We start from the raw sequence: 19,488 nt of genomic DNA on the forward strand, positions 1-19,488 counted from the left end.
CCCAGGTGACGTTTGGACAATCACTTATCCTAGGTGATGTCTCGTTGCCTTCTCTCCTAGGGAGCTAAAATATTGAAGGGCTGATCTGCTCCATTCTTTCTAATGTGCAGAATGTACTTAAGTGCTATTATGCACGCAAACAGACCCAGCAGCACCATACAGATCACAAAACTTTCTGTGTCAGTTAGCATACTTGTCCCAGGCTCATGGACCCGCGTCCTGGGCTCATTCTATCAAACCTTATCCAGAAATGAAGGAGGTTAAGCACTTAAATGAGAGTCAAGCATGGGCGGAGGTCTCCCCGAAAGGACGCAACCACATGACCCAGTTAGGCTGACTTCCGTGTATAAGGCTTATACCCCAACTATTTCGGCTTATTTTTCTACGCACTTTTGCTCTTCTTTCACAACATACCACAACCTTCACACTGTTCACACACTGCCAGGGACAGGACTCATAAATCTATACAATATAGTAACCCGAGTTTTATAGGTATCTACTCACTACTAGACTAACCCAGCGTGACACGGCTCATAGAGATCTTTCGGATAATACAAGGCAGATAAAAGAGAACTAATAATGTCTCTTACCTGGCCAGGTTTTTCAGTTCATTTGCCGTCCATTATCCCAGATCTCCATTGTCCGTATCTGCAGGTGAATCTCGAGCAAATACTCTCATCTCGGGTCCCTGTTCGGTGCGCCAAAGAAATGTTAAGTCCTTCTCAGTCCCTGGCTTACTAGAGGTAGGGATCCTGAGTAAATGACACGCAAACAAGGTATTGTGTGATCATATACAGGGGAAGCCCAGGAGCACATCTCTCTCTCTGGGCTTTTCCCTTCCTTTATATAGAAAAGAATTATTCTTTTACAGACATGCGCACAAGCGCTCATATTTCACTATCTCTTACATAAACAATCTATACCAGTCTTTATCAGTAGAAAGTTACATCATCTGGAAGGTGAATGAAAGGCTGCTATTGAAAGAAGGAATGCACACATGATTACTTCCATAAAAGGAAATGTCAAGTCAGCAGAAATGTATCTTGTTGTAAGCGAGATTTCTCAGGAAGAAGACAAGATGGATTCCTTTAGTTCAGTCTGATCTCCACAACACCATAAGAACAGTTGTCGGCCAGTGGTACATATTTTTGCCTTTGCCACAAATCCAATATTTTCCCTTTCAAGTGAACCCACACAATCAACCTTGCTACTAGTATACAGGATTTGGCACACATTTGACATTTTGTATACTTTATGTACATATCCAAGCGTTAAATGGTCTTGTTTTATTTCATGATATGTTCCATGTTAACAAACTTCCCTTTTTCTGCATTTAGTGGTATGGAGCATTGTGAAAAGTTTGAGATCTCGGAGACCAGTGTGAATAGGGGTCCAGAAAAGATCAGGCCAGAGTGTTTTGAGCTTCTTCGTGTTCTTGGAAAAGGTGGTTATGGAAAGGTAAGAGACCATATAATTTTGTTTTTACTCCCAAGTTTAGTGTTGCCATAACTTAAGCTGCCACAGGACTAAAAATTGGCTTTGCGTTTTTAGGAAATAGATTCAAGTGCTTCTGTAATGTTGCCTTCCCTTTTATCCTGTTCGAAGAGGATCCATTCACCAGACCAGAGTTCTCAACCCTACCCCTCTGCATTTACTAGCATCTTTCCATGCCCAATTTAACATTGTTTTAGTGGCATTTTAAAGGGAAACGGTCATGAGGATTTTTTTTACTCAAACTAATGACATGTATGTACAGTCTCTTTTATGCTGATTAAATCCATACCTCGATTGTAGAAATCCATTTTGTGGTTTGAAAAATCCGGCGTTTGAATCATATGCCCATGAGCTGCAAGTGCGTTTGGTTGGAATGTGCACTTGCAGCTCTCCTGCTCCCCTTCCCTTTTCCCCCGCCACCTGCCTCTACGGATTTGTTGCTGACACTTCTTCACTGCTGATCTGCTTGTCTCCTCAGATGGGGCGGTGCATGCACAGATCAACTCACTGGGTCTGGCGACATCATGTCGACCTTACTGAGCATGCACTGCCCCAGACACTGCCTACGCATGCGCGCGATCACGTTCGTAGGATGCAGGTTGTTGAAGCAAGAGTGACGTGTCAGTCTAATGCAGGAAGCGGAGGATGTTCCACTCCGAAGCACTTGAGGTTAATTAGCATACGATTTCAATGCTAGATTTTTCAGAAACTGCAAAACTGATTTCTACAATCAAGATTTTGATTTAAGCAGCATGAAGCCATCTGTACATTCATGCCTATAGTGTGAGGTTTGAAACCCCCATAACTGGTTCCCTTTAATTTTTCGATAATGATAATTTATGAATTTTTTTAATTTTGCTTTTTAACCCCCACCGTTGTCAAAATATTTTTTCCTATTAGTTAATTTTAAGATTAAACTATCACTAGACAGCCTTAAAATGAGTTCAATTTATCACCATGGCTCATGCTGCTTAATTAAAGGGGTATTCCTGTCTTGTATATTTATTGCCTACTACATGGAGGCCCGATGCCATCACATCGGGAGGGTGGTGACGTCCCGATGGGGGCCGGTTGTGCAGTACTGAGATTCTCTCGTCCCCAAATCCCATATAATGCTGCATAAAGGTTGATTATGGCCCCATAAGATGCTCCATAGAAAATGTGCCCCATATAATGCTGCATAAAGGTTGATTATGGCCCCATAAGATGCTGCATAGAAACATGTGCCCTATATGCTGCTGCAATAAAAAAAAAAAATTACATACTCGCCCCTTGTCCTGAGCAGGCCCATGGCACTTGCTATATACACCTGTCCCCGTTCCACCGCCGGGCGCCACTCAGTCTTCTGCATCCTCTGCAGTGACTGTTCAGGCAGAGGGCGGCGTGCACAATAAACACGTCAACGCGTCCTCTGACCTGAACGTCACAGCCAGAGGACACGGAAGACGGAGCGGTGCGCTGAGGTGGAACGGGGACAGGTGAATATCTCAATGCTCACCCTCCCCAGTTATACTCACCTGCTCCCGGCGTGGTCCCTGGCAGATTATCACTGACAGATGGTCTCCGGGAGCCGACAGCTTCTTCCTATGTTCAGCGGTCACATCGTACCGCTGAACACAGGAAGAAGCTGCCGGCCCCGGAGAAGCAGGGACATGCAGAGACGCCGGGAGCAGGTGAGTATTATGGACAGCTGCCGCTTCCCTGCCGACCCGGAAGGTCCGGCGATGACCCGCTTGGTTGTACTGCCCAAGGGCCTGGGACCACCAGTGGGTGCCATATTGGAATACCCATCTCTTGGGTATTCCAATATGGTGGTTGGCGTCTTTCCGGTGTGGCGTGGTGGATTGTGGGATTCGAGGACGTCCAGACGGAAGTGGATGACAGACAATTTAAGGCAATTATATAAATAGATCTTCTGCATGTGACATAAACAGTTGATACAAGTACCACCAACGTGACCTGCATGTCTCGTACAGTGCATTGATGCAGTGGAGAGGTTGTTGGAATCTCCCCTTCACTCCACTATCAGCAGCGCCCAAGATAAATACAGGCCCCATTAGTGGCACCCACCTCTACTACAAATTTATGGCTTATCACTGGGTAGAATAGTTTTGCACTTTACTGTATAGGGTTGTCCATCATCTAAAATGGCCTTAAGTGGTTTTACACTACTATTTTGTAAGAAATACTATTACAGTTGACAATATCGAATATCAAGAATACTGAGCAATAACAATATCAAGAAATGGTATTGCCAACCTCAATATCATATGATAAAAGTAATCTTACACAACAGCAATATTCTTATGTAGACTTAGGGGGTGGGCAGCAAAGAGAGCACACCTAACAGGAGTCTATGAAAAGAAATCCTGCCTAGAATCAAATGAACAGCATAAAACTCATAAAACAAATTATAAAACAAGACTCAGATTGCAATACTTCATACAAGCAATACTCCTTAATTCCTTAAAGGGAATCTGTTACCCCCTGGGACGCTTTTAAGCCATTGCTATGGGCATACAGGTAGTTGAATGGTTAAAGTAGTCTTATCTGTATGCCTTATAGCTGCAGTGCAGTTGTTGAGAAATTGAGCTTTAATCCTTTGTTAATGAGTTCTTCCAGGCTCCCAGTGCTTGGAAAAAAATCTCTGCTCTGCCTCCTCTCTTCATTACAAGACCACCCCCCTCCCATGCACATAACACTACCCTGTGAGGTTTGGTGTGGTTTCCAGATGTTTTTGCCTAACTCATCAATTTCAGCTTTTCAAAGTGGCAAATTTGTTTGCACGTATGTACTCTCGAGCTTTTACTCTCAAAGTTTACTGTAAAAAAAAAAAGTCAGAAAACAGGTTAAAAACAAATAAAGAACATTTTGTTTCATTTTTTATGATTGTTTGCTATTTTGACAACTTTGGCACACAAAAGAAGTCTGCAAATACTATAAGTCAAAAGAAGAAAATGGAGTTAAAAAAAATCACAAATGATTAATTGGCCCTTTAGCGTCTTTGACTAAGGGTACCGTCACACTATAACATTTCGATCGCTACGACGGTACGATTCGTGACGTTCCAGCGATATCGTTACGATATCGCTGTGTCTGACACGCAGCAGCGATCAGGGATCCTGCTGAGAATCGTACGTCGTAGCAGATCGTTTACAACTTTCTTTCATCGCTGGATCTCCCGCTGTCATCGCTAGATCGGTGTGTGTGACACCGATCTAGCGATGCGATCCAGCGGTGCGTTCGCTTGTAACCAGGGTAAACATCGGGTAACTAAGCGCAGGACCGCGCTTAGTTACCCGATGTTTACCCTGGTTACAAGCGTTAAACTAAAAAAAAACAAACAGCACATACTTACATTCTGGTGTCCGTCAGGTCCCTTGCAGTCTGCTTCCAGCACTGTGACTGCCGGCCGTAAAGTGAAAGCAGAGCACAGCGGCTGTGCTTTCACTTTACGGCCGGCAGTCACTGAGTGCGGGAAGCAGACGGCAAGGGACCTGACGGACACCAGAATGTAAGTATGTGCTGTTTGTTTTTTTTTAGTTTAACGCTTGTAACCAGGGTAAACATCGGGTAACTAAGCGCGGTCCTGCGCTTAGTTACCCGATGTTTACCCTGGTTACCCAGGGACCTCGGCATCGTTGGTCGCTGGAGAGCTGTCTGTGTGACAGCTCCCCAGCGACCACACTACGATTTACCTACGATCACGGCCAGGTCATATCGCTGGTCGTGATCGTAGGTAAATCGTATAGTGTGACGGTACCCTTAAGAAAACATGTATTTGTATAATCTTTATATTGTCTTTTGAACTTCCGGTGAGCAGGGGAAAAAAAACTTTATCTATTGTGCAGGTTTTTCAAGTACGCAAAGTAATAGGAGCTCATACTGGGAAGATATTTGCCATGAAGGTACTTAAAAAGGTAAGTTGCATCTGTACACACAGTTTTAGATCTCAATGTTTCACATAGATTGTTGCAAACATTCTTGTTTTAATTTGAATTGTCCTTTTTGTAATAAGGTTAATCAATGCGGAATGGCATTAGAAGCTGTTTTCGTCTCTACATCTGTTCTGAGTTCTTTGCTAGATCACATTTCCTTCCACTGTCCTCTTATGGAACTTGTACTTGTTAAATGAGGATAGAGGTATGCAGTAACAGGGAAGCTAGATCTATCGCTATGCAAACACCTCTGGTGGGGTGTCACGTGTAGACAGCTCCTGTCCATATGTCCTCTCGGGTTCCTCATCCGAGACAGAATGTCAATCTGCATTTAATGAGCTTCTTGTTTTCTGGCAAACTTGATCCATCTTTGTAATTTCTGGGATGATGACCATGTAATATTAAGTTTCCCGTACAGTAGCTTTCTGTGGCCATATCCGCTGTTAGAGGTTGGGACTTTGGATGATCAGCTGACTGCCTCAGATGCCACATTTTGAAATGGGAAGTCTCTGACATAACACCCTTTAAAGCAGCTCTAAATGTGAAGCATTAATTTGACCAGTCACTCTGTTAATCGTAGCCACTATTAGCCATTTTATTCCCCAATAAAGATATGGGCCTTTTGATTTGGTGCTAATTATTATCTTTTAACCTCTGGGGTAATAATGCTAAACAGCCTAAAGACATGCTCCCTAATAAAGTCCATAAAATCGGCACTAAATTAAGAGGTCTCTGGAACTGTATTGTGGAAATAAAGGGAACAAATACGGAATACTCGGGGGGAGCAGTGGGTATAAAATAAGAGTAACATGTCCAAGCCCTTTCCACTTCCTGCCGACTTCAATTCAAAAATATTTCACTGATCCGTACATTCCTAAACCAAGAATCTGCAAAAACCCTAGTCCATGCCCTCATCATCTCCCGCCTTGACTTCTGCAACCTCCTGCTCTGTGGCCTCCCCACTGCCGTCACACTAGCCGTATTTGGTCAGTATTTTACATCAGTATTTGTAAGCCAAAACCAGGAGTGAAACAATTAGAGGAAAAGTATAATAGAAACATATGCACCACTTCTGCATTTATCACCCACTCCTGGTTTTGGCTTACAAATACTGATGTCCAATACTGACCAAATACTGCTAGTTTGATGGCAGCCTTAAGGCCCCTTCACACTCAGCGACGCTGCAGCGATACCGACAACGATCCGGATCGCTGCAGCATCGCTGTTTGGTCGCTGGAGAGCTGTCACACAGACAGCTCTCCAGCGACCAACGATCCCGAAGTCCCCGGGTAACCAGGGTAAACATCGGGTAACTAAGCGCAGGGCCGCGCTTAGTAACCCGATGTTTACCCTGGTTACCAGCGTAAAAGTAAAAAAAAAAAAAAACAGTACATACCTACCGCTGTCTGTCCCCGGCGCTCTGCTTCTCTGCACTCCTCCTGTACTGGCTGTGAGCACAGCGGCCGGAAAGCAGAGCGGTGACGTCACCGCTCTGCTTTCCGGCTGACCGACGCTCACAGCCAGTACAGGGGGAGTGCAGAGCACAGCGCCGGGGACAGACAGCGGTAGGTAAGTATGTAGTGTTTGTTTTTTTTTTACTTTTACGCTGGTAACCAGGGTAAACATCGAGTTACTAAACGCGGCCCTGCGCTTAGTTACCCGATGTTTACCCTGGTTACCAGTGAAGACATCGCTGGATCGGTGTCACACACGCCGATCCAGCGATGTCCACGGGAGATCCAGCGACGAAATAAAGTTCTGGACTTTGTTCAGCGACCAACGATCTCCCAGTAGGGGCCTGATCGTTGGTCGCTGTCACACATAACGATTTCCTTAACGATATCGTTGCTACGTCACAAAAAGCAACGATATCGTTAAGGATATCGTTATGTGTGAAGGTACCTTTACACTCTCGCACCCCTCCAATCTAATCTAAACTCTGCTGCCCGACTAATCCACCTGTCCCCCCTGCTATTCCCTGGCCTCTCCCCTCTGTCAATCCCTGCACTGGCTCCCCATTACCCAAAGACTCCAGTTCAAAACCCTAACCATGATATACAAAGCCATCCACAACCTGTCTCCTCCATACATCTGTGACCTCGTCTCCCGATACTTATCTGCACGCAACCTCCGATTCTCACCAGATCTCCTTCTCTACTCCCCTCTTATCTCCTCTTCTCACAATCGCATACAAGATTTCTCTCGCGCATCACCTCATACTCTGGAACTCTATACCACAACATAAACCTTCAAAAAGAGCCTGAAGACCCACCTCTTCCGACAAGCCTACAACCTGCAGTAACCACTGATCCACCAAACCGCTGCATGACCAGCTGTACCCTCGCCTACTGTATTCTCACCCATCCCTTGTAGATTGTGAGCCTTCGCGGGCAGGGTCCTCTCTCCTCCTGTACCAGTTGTGACTTGTATTGTTCAAGATTATTGTACTTGTTTTTATGTATACCCCTCCACACATGTAAAGCGTCATGGAATAAATGGCGCTATAATAATAGAGTAAAACCTGGTCATCTATGTCATGGTGACAGGTTCTCTATAATGTGGACATTTTCCTATCTAGACTCATGTACTGTGTAATTTTCTCCTAGGCTATGATTGTGCGGAATGCAAAAGACACGGCACATACAAAGGCAGAACGTAATATCCTGGAAGAAGTGAAGCATCCTTTTATTGTGGACTTAATTTATGCCTTTCAAACTGGTGGAAAACTCTACCTCATTCTGGAGTATCTTAGCGGTCGGTCACTTTCTGCAACTACAAAATGTCTGGCCTCAAACACATTGGCATTTTTTTCAGATTTTTTATTTCAAGCCTTTCAAACTTGTATTTTTATTTAGGTGGAGAACTCTTCATGCAGTTGGAGCGTGAAGGGATCTTTATGGAAGATACTGCCTGGTGAGTAAAATCTTTGACTTATGCAGCCGTAAACCACTTCCTCTTCTATGAGACAGTGTTGCCCAATATCCTTGCATCCAATATTATGGTAGCTTCTGTTTTTTAACAAAAGTGAGGTGTATTTATGTGTAACAAATGTTGCCAGAAATAAAGGGTAATCCTAAGATAGTAAGCCCTAACCACAGGATAGCAAATACTGTAACTTGCTGATTTCTGGGGGTCCGATCACTGGGCTCCCAGAGATCCCAAAAATGGGTCTCTGGAATCCAAGGACTGAACTTGGCAAGCCTACACCTTGTATGGAACAGAGCTATGGTGAACATGCTTCACCTCTTTCATTCATTGTCCATAGGACTGCTGGAAATAGTTGAGTGTTGTGACCTGCTTTTTCTTTCTCGCTTCATTAGGGGACACAGGTTACCATGGGTGTATGCTGCTGTCACTAGGAGGCTGACACTATGCAAATAAAGAAAAGTAACTCCTCCCCGGCAGTATACACCCACCGACAGGCAACTCAGTTTTTACTTAGTGTCTGTAGGAGGCGGACCTGGATCTAACACCAGATCCGCATTTCTTTTTCTTTCAGGGATTGTGTGTGTTTCTTAATCTTTTTTCCCTTTCGTTTCAGATACACTTCGGTGGGTTACAGGGTGCAGTTCTTCTCACCCTGATTCCCCGCATTAAGCAACCGAGAGAGCAGTGTGGTATCGCACCCTCTCGGATCCGCTGGGCAGGACTTTGTTTCATATCACCCTGGGGTGTTCATGTTTACTTTTGGTGGCCAGTCCTTAAACCATCCCCCCCCCCCCCCCCCCTCATCCCTCTCCTCGGAGTGGGCTGAGAGGAAGATGCAGTCTTCTGTGCCGGTTGATATAGTGCGGGAAGGAGAACCACATCTCCCTGGACCCTTTCTGCCATCAAGGGATCCTGATGCGTTCCTCATCTTCAGGTAGGAAGATCTTCAAGCAACAGCAGAACCCACCCCCACCCCGTCCCCGCATCGTCGCAATCTCCGTGCAGGGGCACTTAACTGTATTATCCAACAGCACTCGCCGCTGCATGGGCGCTCCGTTACCGGGCTAGGGGATTCGGGAGCCATCTGGCACTCTTATTTAAATCTCGCGCTTTCTTCCCTCGCAGCGCTCTTTTTCCACCATATTCTTTTCCGGCAAGTCTCTGCCGCGAAGGGCCGCGCCCCTTCTTCTTCCTCGTCCCCATCTCTGGACACACCTCGCTTGCAGCCCAGTGCTGGTATTGGCCGTGCTCCGGCGAGCCACACACCCCTTTTCCCTGCCGGCCTATCGGGCAATTGGTTTCTCTTCAGCGGCCACACTCCACTGTTTGGCACGTTCTCTGCACGAGCAGACGCTCACAGCCTGCGCTTTTCCGGCCAGCTGCCTCCTGTGCATCGTGGCAGTCCTTCCATCATGTCCGTCTCGCAAGCCCCTAATGCTCGGGATGAGTGCACTCCCCCTCCCTCGGAGTGTGCTGTTGCAGTGTCTCAGTCAGTCTCCGACCTGACTAAAGTGTCTCAGTTTCTGGTTCAGGTACTAGAACGTTTTCCACTGCTGACTACTGCCACCAGTACCACGAACGCTTCTCACAGCTCGCACCTGTCCAAGACCCTCACAGGGGCAGACTTGAGAAACGAACCAGAAAGCGTCAGCCAGAATACCGCTCTCTACCCATTCCCCCTCTTCGCAGGCAGACGTCGGGTTAGATGTATCCTCTCAGTCGGATTCTGACTCAGATGCAGATCAGACTTCCGCAACGCAGGATATGGTTGACAGCCTTCTCTCAGCCATTATTCAAACGCTTGAGCTAAAGGAGGAAGAGACAGCTTCTCAGGACATCTCCGTTTCTTTCAAACGGATGAAGCGTCCTTCTAGAGTTTTTCCCAATCATAAGGAATTTGATAACACTACGTCTAGACACTGGGAACACCCTGGTAAACGTTTTCCAGGGAGGAAACGTTTAGACATTTTATACCCGTTTGCTGCAGACCTTGTTAGCAAATGGTCCGAATCTCCCAAGGTAGATCCACCTATGTCTAGATTATCCTCCCAGACAGTGCTGTCCATTCCTGACGCAGCATCTCTAAAGGACCCCACGGACAGACAGATTGAGGCTCTAACCAAATCAGCTTTTTAAGCTTCTGGTACCTCTCTCTGCCCCAATTTCGCCTCTACCTGGGTGGCAAAAGCCGTGTCGGCCTGGGCCAAAAAACCCTACGCAGAGCTATTGTAGCTTTGGCTCCCGCACAGGAGCTAGCGGATTTAGCAGATCAGATTTCACTGGCTGGAAAGTACCTTCTGAATGCTTCTCTGGATGCGGCTGCTTGCTCTGCAAGGGCAAACAGCAATATTGTCGCCATTCGCCGTGTCCTCTGGCTGAAGGCGTGGAACGCAGATCCCGCTTCCAAAAAATCCCTCACAGGTTTGCATTTCCATGGATCCAGGCTCTTTGGAGCGCAGCTAGACCAAATGATCTCGGACGCCACTGGCGGTAAGAGCAATTCTCTTCCGCAATCTAAGCCTAGGCATCCCTTCAATAGAAAGGGACCCTATTCCTTTCGCTCCTTCGCCTCCTCAGGCGGTGCCTCTCAAAATGACCGGTCTTCCACTCAAAGGCACCGAAGGAAGCCTTCTTTCAGGCCTACTCCTCACTGGAGAGCTAAAGGCCGCTCATCAAAATCTTCCGATTCTCACGACCACAGATTTTCTTCCAAATGACGGGTCACCCCCACCTGGAAATCTTTCCAGGGTGGGAGGCAGGCTTCTTCTGTTCACAGAGCCTTGGTTATCAGTGGTCGACGATGCCTGGGTCTGGGAGATTGTCACATCAGGTTACAAAGCCGGTTTTTACTTACCGGTAATAGAATTTTAGAGTCCAGGACAGCACCCACTATGAGAGAGGGGATCCGCCCACCATCCGGACAGGAACCTACAGGTTAAAAAGGGCGGTCCCCCTCGCTTCTCCAGTTTGTGTTCCAGAGTACAAGAGATACTGCCAATGAACCCTTCTTCCGATTCTGGAAAGAAACAAACAAAGCCCTACTCTGCCTCCAGCTTTGTGTCCTATTCAAATACTCTAATACTGCTCTTTTAACATTTAGAGTATGTTATCTCTTCCGAGACTGGATTAGCAAAAAAGGATGGTTGATATATCTCCTGACTCTTATTAAACCTAGAAGCTACCTTTGGTAAGTATGCAGGATCTGGTTTCAAAACAATTTTGTCCTGAAGGATCATTAGGTAGGGAGGATCAACTGATAATGCTTGGATATCGCTAACCCTCCTAGAAGATGTTAATGCCAAGAGAAGAACAGTCTTTAAGGTTAAATTTTTAACTGAACTAGACTCTAATGGCTCAAAGAGGGGTTGTGTTAACGCATCAAGCACTAAATTTAGATCCCAAGGTGGCAATCAAGCAATATGAACAGGGTTACTACGTTCAGTCGCTTTAATTAACCTAGAAATCCACCTATTCCCTGCCACATTACTATTATATAGGGCTCCTAAGGCTGAAACCTGAACCCTAAGAGTGCTGACTGCTAAACCCAACTCCTGGCCTTTCTGCAGGAATTCCAGAATGGCCTGAATTGGAACCTGATCTGTCAGGGATTGCTGATGGAATGCAAGGAATTTTTTCCAGACCCTAGAATAAACTTTTGTACTGACCTCTTTCCGGCTTTTTAGCAAGGTAGATATTAAGGCTTCTGAAAAACCTCTCTGTTTTAGTAACTCCCTCTCAAGTTCCACACCGTCAAATGAAGGCTCTCCGTATTGGGATGATGAAATGGACCTTGAGAAAAGAGCCCCGGAACTACTGGTAATACCCAAGGATTGGTCACTGACATTGCCCTGAGCAGAGAAAACCAAGGTCACTTGGGCCAGAAGGGGGCAATCAGAATTATTCTTGCCCTCTCTTCCCTGATCTTCCTGAGAACTAGAGGAATCAAGCACATCGGAGGAAACTCATAAGCTAGAGGAAAGCTCCACCGGACCTGAAGGGAATCTACTATGTATGGACGGTCTGATACCTGGAGTGATGCAAACTCCCTGATCTGCCTGTTTTCCCTTGTAGCAAACAGATCTATGACTGGTAACCCCCAGAGTCTGACTATCTGTTTGAATATTTGTCGGTCCAGAGATCATTCCCCTTGCCGAAGGAAATGTCGACTGAGATAGTCCGCTTCTACATTGTGTTCTCCCCTTATGTGAACTGCTGACAGGGAAAGGAAGTGAATTTCGGCTGAAGCAAGTATCTGAGCCGCAGTGGACCCTAGAGATTGCGACCTTGTCCCTCCTTGATGATTGAGGTAGGCCACCACTGTCGTATTGTCGGTCTGTACCCGTACATGTGCACCCCTCAGGGATGGTAGGAAGTAAAGAAGCGCATATCTGAACGCTAAAAGTTCTTTTAAATTTGAAGAGCTTTGGGATTCTGGACCTGACCATTGTCCCTGGGCCAGAACCTCCCCCATCTGGACTCCCCAGCCAATCGGACTGGCATCGGTCGTGACTACTCTGTCCGGCCTGATGCTCCATTGAACTCCTCTTGATAGATGGAGTATGTCTAGCCACCATTTTAGATCGTAAAGAGTGGCTGGTGATAGCCTGAGTCTCCCATCCAGATAACCCTGTAGCCTTTTCTCTGCTTCGAGGATCTCGGATTGCAGTACTCGAGTATGAGCTTGAGCCCATTGTACAGCCAGTATACATGATGTCAAAGACCCTAGTAGGGACATTGCGTCTCTTAAAGTTAGATCCGGATTCTTCCTTACTGCTCTGACTTTGTGAACAATCCTTTCTTTCTTGTCTTCTGGTAGAAAACATGACTGCTTTTCTGAGTCTAGAAGAATACCCAGGAAAACTTGACACATTGAAGGTTCTAGCTTTGACTTTTTTATGTTGCTCATCCAACCGAGATCCTGCAGAGACGATATTATAGCGTTTACACGGGCCTTACATTGGCAGATTGAATTCCCAATTATTAAGAAATCATCCAAGTAGGGTACCACAAGGGTATCCCTCTCTCTGACATGGGCCATTACCTCTGCAATAATCTTAGTAAATATTCTTAGTGCCATGGACAGGCCAGAAGGGCATTGCCACAAACTGAAAATGCCTAACCTGATCTTTTAATCGCACCGCCATCCTGAGGAACTGCTGGTGATCTCCGTAAACTGCTAGATGGTGGTTCGCATCTTATAGATCCAGTACCAACAGTTGTCGATTTAATGGACTCCATTTTAAAAGCGTGATATTGGAGAAATTTATTCAATTTCCGTAAATTAATGTTAGTCCTAAAGGACCCATCAGGCTTAGTAATCAAGAATAGAGGAGAATAAAACCCCTTCTTCTCCTGATCCCTTGGAACTTCTTCAATAACTCGCTTTTTAATTAATTGCTGAATCTTTTTCTCTAAGGCCTCTTGCTGAACCGAAGAATCAAGAGTAGTCAAAATAAACTGATTCGGAGGTATCTTCTGGAACTCCAACTTCAACCCTGACGCAACTATCCCTAGGATCAAACTACGAAGTTATCTTGGTCCATTGATTAAGGAAGTATTTTAATCTACCCCCTACCGGGAGATCAGTTCTATCTATAGTTGCGTCTACGTCTTGATGATGATGAAGAAGAGCTTCCGAAGTATGCACCTTTTTTTTCTTCTGCTCCGCTGGTTCCCAATCTCGGCTATACCCCGGGTGATCAGACTGAAATCTGCGGAAAGGCATCCGTCTTCTGAAGGCATTTCTAAAAGTAGGATTAAAGACCTTAGGAAATCCTTTCTTCCTATCCTCTGCCTTCGCCAGGATATCATCCAGCAATCCAGCACGGGGCAAAATAGGTACTCACCCCTGCATGGAATCATACACAACTTGGCTCTAGCCTGACATCCCCTTTCCAGGTCTTAAGCCAAAGTGCGCGATGGGCAGCATTCGAAAGACCAGCCGATCTTGCTGCAAACTTCCGAGTCCACCGACGCGTCCTCTAGGTAGGCTACTCCCTCACGGATCTGGGACAGGGAGTCTTAACAGCTCATCTCTGGGAACGTTTGATTTAAGCTGGTCCTCCAGCTGACTTGCCCAGACCATAACAGATCTGGCGGTACAGGTACTGGCAATCGCAGGCTTAAAGGCTCCTGAAGATTACTTTCATACTTTCTGTAGGAACATGTCTGCCTTCCTGTCAGATGGTTCTTTAAGAAGGCCCACATCTTCAAGTGGCAGAGAGGCGGATTCTGAGGTAGAAGCCACCGCTGCATCTACTTTAGGGACCTGTTCCCATTGGGACAAAAGCTCATCATCAAAGGGGTATCTTCTTTTTGAAGATTATGGTAAAAACCCCTTATCTTGCTTATCCCATTCCCTTCTAACTAGATCTTTGACCAAATCTACTACTGGGAATGCTCTGCTTTTTTTTTACATAATCCAGCAAACATCATCTCCTGGGTGGATCTAGGCTCTCTATTGTCTTTGACACCTATGGTCGACCGAACTGCCTTAACTAATGTCTCCACATTTTCTATAGCTAAGCACGGTCTTCCTTCCTCATCTGAGGAGGATGGCGACGAAACATCTGAACATTCACCCTCCTGCAGAGAGGGGCTAGAATTAGACAAAATATCCATACTGGATCTTCCATTCCGTCTACACTTTGTTCCAAATTATTATGCAGAATAGATGACATTTTTCTCGGATTTTCCTAAATGGTCGGTGCAAATGACAGTCAGTCTAATAAAAGTCATCACCCGTTAGAGTATACATCGAATTTTATTGAAGAAACCTCCCAATGATAACAGTATAATCTCCAAAATGAGTAAAAACTCAAAATGCACTGTTACAAATTATTAGGCACAGTAGAATTTCTAAACATTTGATATGTTTTAAAGAACTGAAAATGCTCATTTGTGGATTTTGCAGCATTAGGAGGTCACATTCACTGAACAAAAAAGCTATTTAACTCCAAAACATCCTAACAGGCCAAGTTACATGTTAACATAGGACCCCTTCTTTGATATCCCCTTCACAATTCTTGCATTCTTGAGTTTTTGGAGAGTTACTGCTTGTACGTCTTTGCATGAAGTCAGAATAGCTTCCCAGAGCTGCTGTTTTGATGTGAACTGCCTCCCACCCTCATAGATTTTGTGATGGATGATACTCCAAAGGTTTTCTATAGGGTTGAGGTCACGGGAAGATGGTGGCCACACCATGAGTTTAGCTCCTTTTATACCCATAGCAGCCAATGACTCAGGGGTATTATTTGCAGCATGAGATGGGGCATTGTCATGCATGAAGATGTTTTTGCTCCTGAAGGCACGTTTCTGCTTTTAGACCATGGAAGAAAGTTGTCAGTCAGAAACGCTATTTACTTTACAGAGGTCATTTTCACATCTTAAGGAACCTTAAAGGGCCCCATCAGCTGTTTCCCCATGATTCCGGCCCAAAACATGATTTCTCCACCTCTTTGCTGATGTTGCAGCCTTGTTGCGGCATGGTGGCCATCCACCAACCATCCATCTGGACCATCCAGGGTTGCTCGACACTCATCAGTAAACAAGACTGTTGAAAATTAGTCTTCATGTATGTCTGGGCCCACTGCAACCGTTTCTGCTCATGAACACTGTTTAGGGGTGGCCAAATAGTAGGTTTATGCACCACAACAAGCCTTTGAAGGATCCTACGCCTTGAGGTTCGAGGGACTCCAGAGGCACCAGCAGCTTCAAATAACTGTTTGCTGCTTTGTTATGGTGTTTTGGCAGCTGCTCTCTTAATCCAATGAATTTGTCTGGCAGAAACCTTCCTCATTATGCCTTTATCTGCATGAACTCGGTCTGTGCTCTGTTTCAGTCACAAATCTCTTCACAGTATGATGATCACAAAGTTTTTGTGAAGTATCTAATTTTTTCATACCTTGCCCAAGCCATTGCACTATTTAACGTTTTTCAGCAGCAGAGAGATCCTTTTTATTTCTCATATTGCTTGAAACCTTTGGCCTGCTTAATAATGTGGAACATCATTTTTAAGTAGTTTTCCTTTAATTAGAATCACCTGGAAAACTAATTATCACATGTGTTTAAGATTGATTTCAGTTATCTATTGAGCCCTGAGACACAATACCATCCACAAGTTTATTTGAAAAATAAAACAATTAAATCTTTATGACACTTAAATCCAATTTGCATAATAATTTGGAACACAGTGTAGTTTTAAGGGAACATCTGATTTCTTCCCTAATAACCTCCCTTAACTCTGATGTACGGAGGGGATCTTCCTCTTCTAACGTATGGCAAATACAAGCGTGACACAACTTCTTAACATAGTTATCTGGCAATGGCTCTGTGCATAAAGCACACTGCTTGTGTTTTGTTTGAGGTGGTCTTAACCTATAACAAAACATAGGAAACGGAATTGTCAGCCACGAGGTATGGAATTTTACACTCACCCACCGCTGACGAAAGAGTACCAGTTCCAGAGGAGTCTAAGTGGCCTGCGACGTTGGGGTGCTTGAAGACTGCTTCCTACGAACCCTCACTGCTGCGTGAGCGGCTGTCACCGCTCTTCTTCGCTGTTCAGGCACCTGCAGGTGCTCGGCGCTCCTGGATCTGCGCACTTATGCGACCCAGGCCGGCACTTCTCCGATACCTGGGATCGCATCCACGTTCCGATCAGATGAGGGGGGGAGAATTTTCGTCGCCCCCAGAAAGACTTTTTTTCCTCTCCCGCCCACCCAAACAGCCCTCCCATGTCCCAGGGCTTTTTCAGGCGGTCAATTCCCTTCTCGCCTCAGGGGTAATTGTCCCAGTACCTTCCAACCAGCGGTTTTCCGGTTTTTACTTAAATCTATTTGTAGTTCCTAAAAAAGCCGGCTCTTTGCCCGATTTTGGACCTCAAACCGTTGAACCGCCACCTCCGGATTCGGCACTTCAAGATGGAGTCCTTGCACTCGGTGATCGCCTCCATGGAACCTGGAGAATTTCTGTGCTCTGTGGACATTCGGGATGCATATCTGCACATTCCGAACTGTGTTCATCATCAGAGGTCCCTTCGTTTTGCGATCTAGTACCAACATTTCCAATTTACGGCTCTTCCTTTCGGCTTGGCGTCCGCCCCCAGATTCTTTACGAAGGTAATGGCGGCGGTCATGGCCATCCTTCGGTTGAAGGGGATTACGAGAATCCTCTATCTCGACGATCTCCTCGTAAAGGGTCCGTCTCACCGTGACTGCGGTCAGTCTCCAGATCACTCTGGACACGTTAACCCGCCTCGGTTGGCTAATCAACGAACAAAAGTCCACCTTGATTCCGACCCAGCGTCTAGAATTCCTGGGCATGGAATTCGACACCATTCGGGCTCAGGTCTTCCTCCCAAGGGAGAAATACCTCTCCCTTCGGAGGGGCATCAAAGTCCTAAAGCATCCTACCCCTCTACGGCTCGGCATGAGGGTTCTGGGCAAGATAGTCGCTTCCATGGAAGCGGTCCCTTATGCTCAGTTCTACTTTCGCCCTCTCCAGCTGGCCCTTCTGTCAGTTTGGGACAGGAATCCACTCTCCTTAGACCGCCCAGTTTGCCTCCCTCTCGATGTGACAGTCTCTCACTTGGTGGATGCTATCCACTTCCATTCTGCGCGGGGGATCGTTTCTCCCCCTCCGCTGGCAGGTCATCACCACCGATGCCAGTCTCCAGGGGTGGGGTGGGGTCTTTCTCCACCTCAAAGCCCATGGGCGCTGGACTGCTCAAGAGGCATGCCTCCCGATCAATCTCTTGGAAATCAGGGCTATTTTTCTAGCCCTCCTCCGCTGGCAGCCCCTCCTCTCGGGAAAACCGGTCCGCATTCAGTCGGACAACACCACAGCTTACATAATCAGGGAGGGACTTGCAGCAAGCAAGTCATGACGGAGGTGGCAAAAATTCTGCGGTGGGCGGAGAACCATGTTCCCTCCATATCAGCTGTCCACATCCCAGGGGTGGACAGTTGAAAAGCCGACTTTCTCAGCCGTCAGGGGCTCATGTCAGGCGTGTGGGCTCTTCTCCCCGCGGTCTTCGACCACATTTGCCAAAGGTGGGGCGTGCCGGACGTCGACCTAATGGCCTCCCGAGCAAACCGCAAGGTTCCCCAGTACGTATGCAGATCCCGGGTTCCGAGGGCCGTCGGCTGCGACGCTCTCGTGATCTCGTGGACCCAGTTTCAGATGCCTTACCTGTTCCCGCCTCTTCCCTTGCTTCCAAGGGTGGTAAAGAAGATAGTCAGAGGGGTTCCCGTTCTCTTAGTAGCTCCAGATTGCTAGTGAATATGTTATCGGACTACCTTGGAGGCTCCCAGACCATCCGGATCTTCTATCGCAGGGTCCTCTCTTCCACCTGAGTGCTCGGTCTCTGAATTTAATGGTATGGCTGAGGCCACGATCCTGAAGGACGCAGGTTTTTCTCAACGTGTCATACTAACCATGATAAAAGCTAGGAAACCGGCATCTTCCCGTATCTACCATAGATGTTGGAAGGCCTTTTTCCGATGGTGTGACGTCAACAGTCTATTCCCTATGGTTTTTTCCCCTTCCTTCGCTTCTCGGATTTCTTCAGTCGGGTCTAGATTTGAACCTCTCCCTGAGCACGTTAATGGTTAGGTTTCTGCCTTGTCAATTCTCTTTCAAAGAGACCTTGCTTCTCTCCCCCAGGTGAGAACTGAGAACCTTCCTTTAGGGGGTTGCTCATGTTGCACCTCCTTACCATCCTCCAGTCTCTCCTTGGGACCTCAACCTTGTGCTCGGCGCCCTACAGTGTACGCCTTTTGAACTTCTCTTTTTCGCTTCTTTCCTGGAAAGTAGCTTTTTTGGTCGCCATCACCTCGATCAGGAGAGTTTCCGAGTTGGTGGCGTTGTCCTGTCGTTCTCCCTTTCTGGTCCTTCATCAGGACAAAGTTGTTCTTCGGCCTGTCCCTTCTTTTCTGCCAAAGGTGGTTCTGGCTTTTCACATCAATGAAGACATCGTCCTTCCTTCTTTGTGCCCTTCCCCAGTTCATCCTTTGGAGAAAGCTCTCCACAATTTGGATGTGGTCAGGGCTAACCGAGTCTACCTTGCCAGAACTGCTCCTTTTCGTCAGTCCGACCCTCTTTGTCGTCTCGGAAGGTCGTCAGAAGG

General features: G+C 46.4%; 1 protein-coding gene across 2 annotated transcripts in view; it reads left to right on the top strand.

Annotated features, from left to right (window-relative positions):
• The window catches only part of RPS6KB1 (ribosomal protein S6 kinase B1), a 113,161-nt gene that overhangs the window by 18,608 nt on the left and 75,065 nt on the right, over positions 1 to 19,488 (top strand). For both annotated transcript variants that reach the window (XM_069757195.1, XM_069757194.1), the window contains exons 3-6: positions 1,338 to 1,458; positions 5,346 to 5,414; positions 8,039 to 8,186; positions 8,288 to 8,345. In XM_069757195.1, coding sequence (XP_069613296.1) covers positions 1,342 to 1,458; positions 5,346 to 5,414; positions 8,039 to 8,186; positions 8,288 to 8,345 — 392 coding nt within the window. In that variant the 5' untranslated portion in view covers positions 1,338 to 1,341. The remainder of the gene's footprint in view (positions 1 to 1,337; positions 1,459 to 5,345; positions 5,415 to 8,038; positions 8,187 to 8,287; positions 8,346 to 19,488) is intronic.

Source organism: Ranitomeya imitator, chromosome 3 (assembly GCF_032444005.1).
Source record: "Ranitomeya imitator isolate aRanImi1 chromosome 3, aRanImi1.pri, whole genome shotgun sequence".
NCBI classification, from domain to species: Eukaryota; Metazoa; Chordata; class Amphibia; order Anura; family Dendrobatidae; genus Ranitomeya; species Ranitomeya imitator.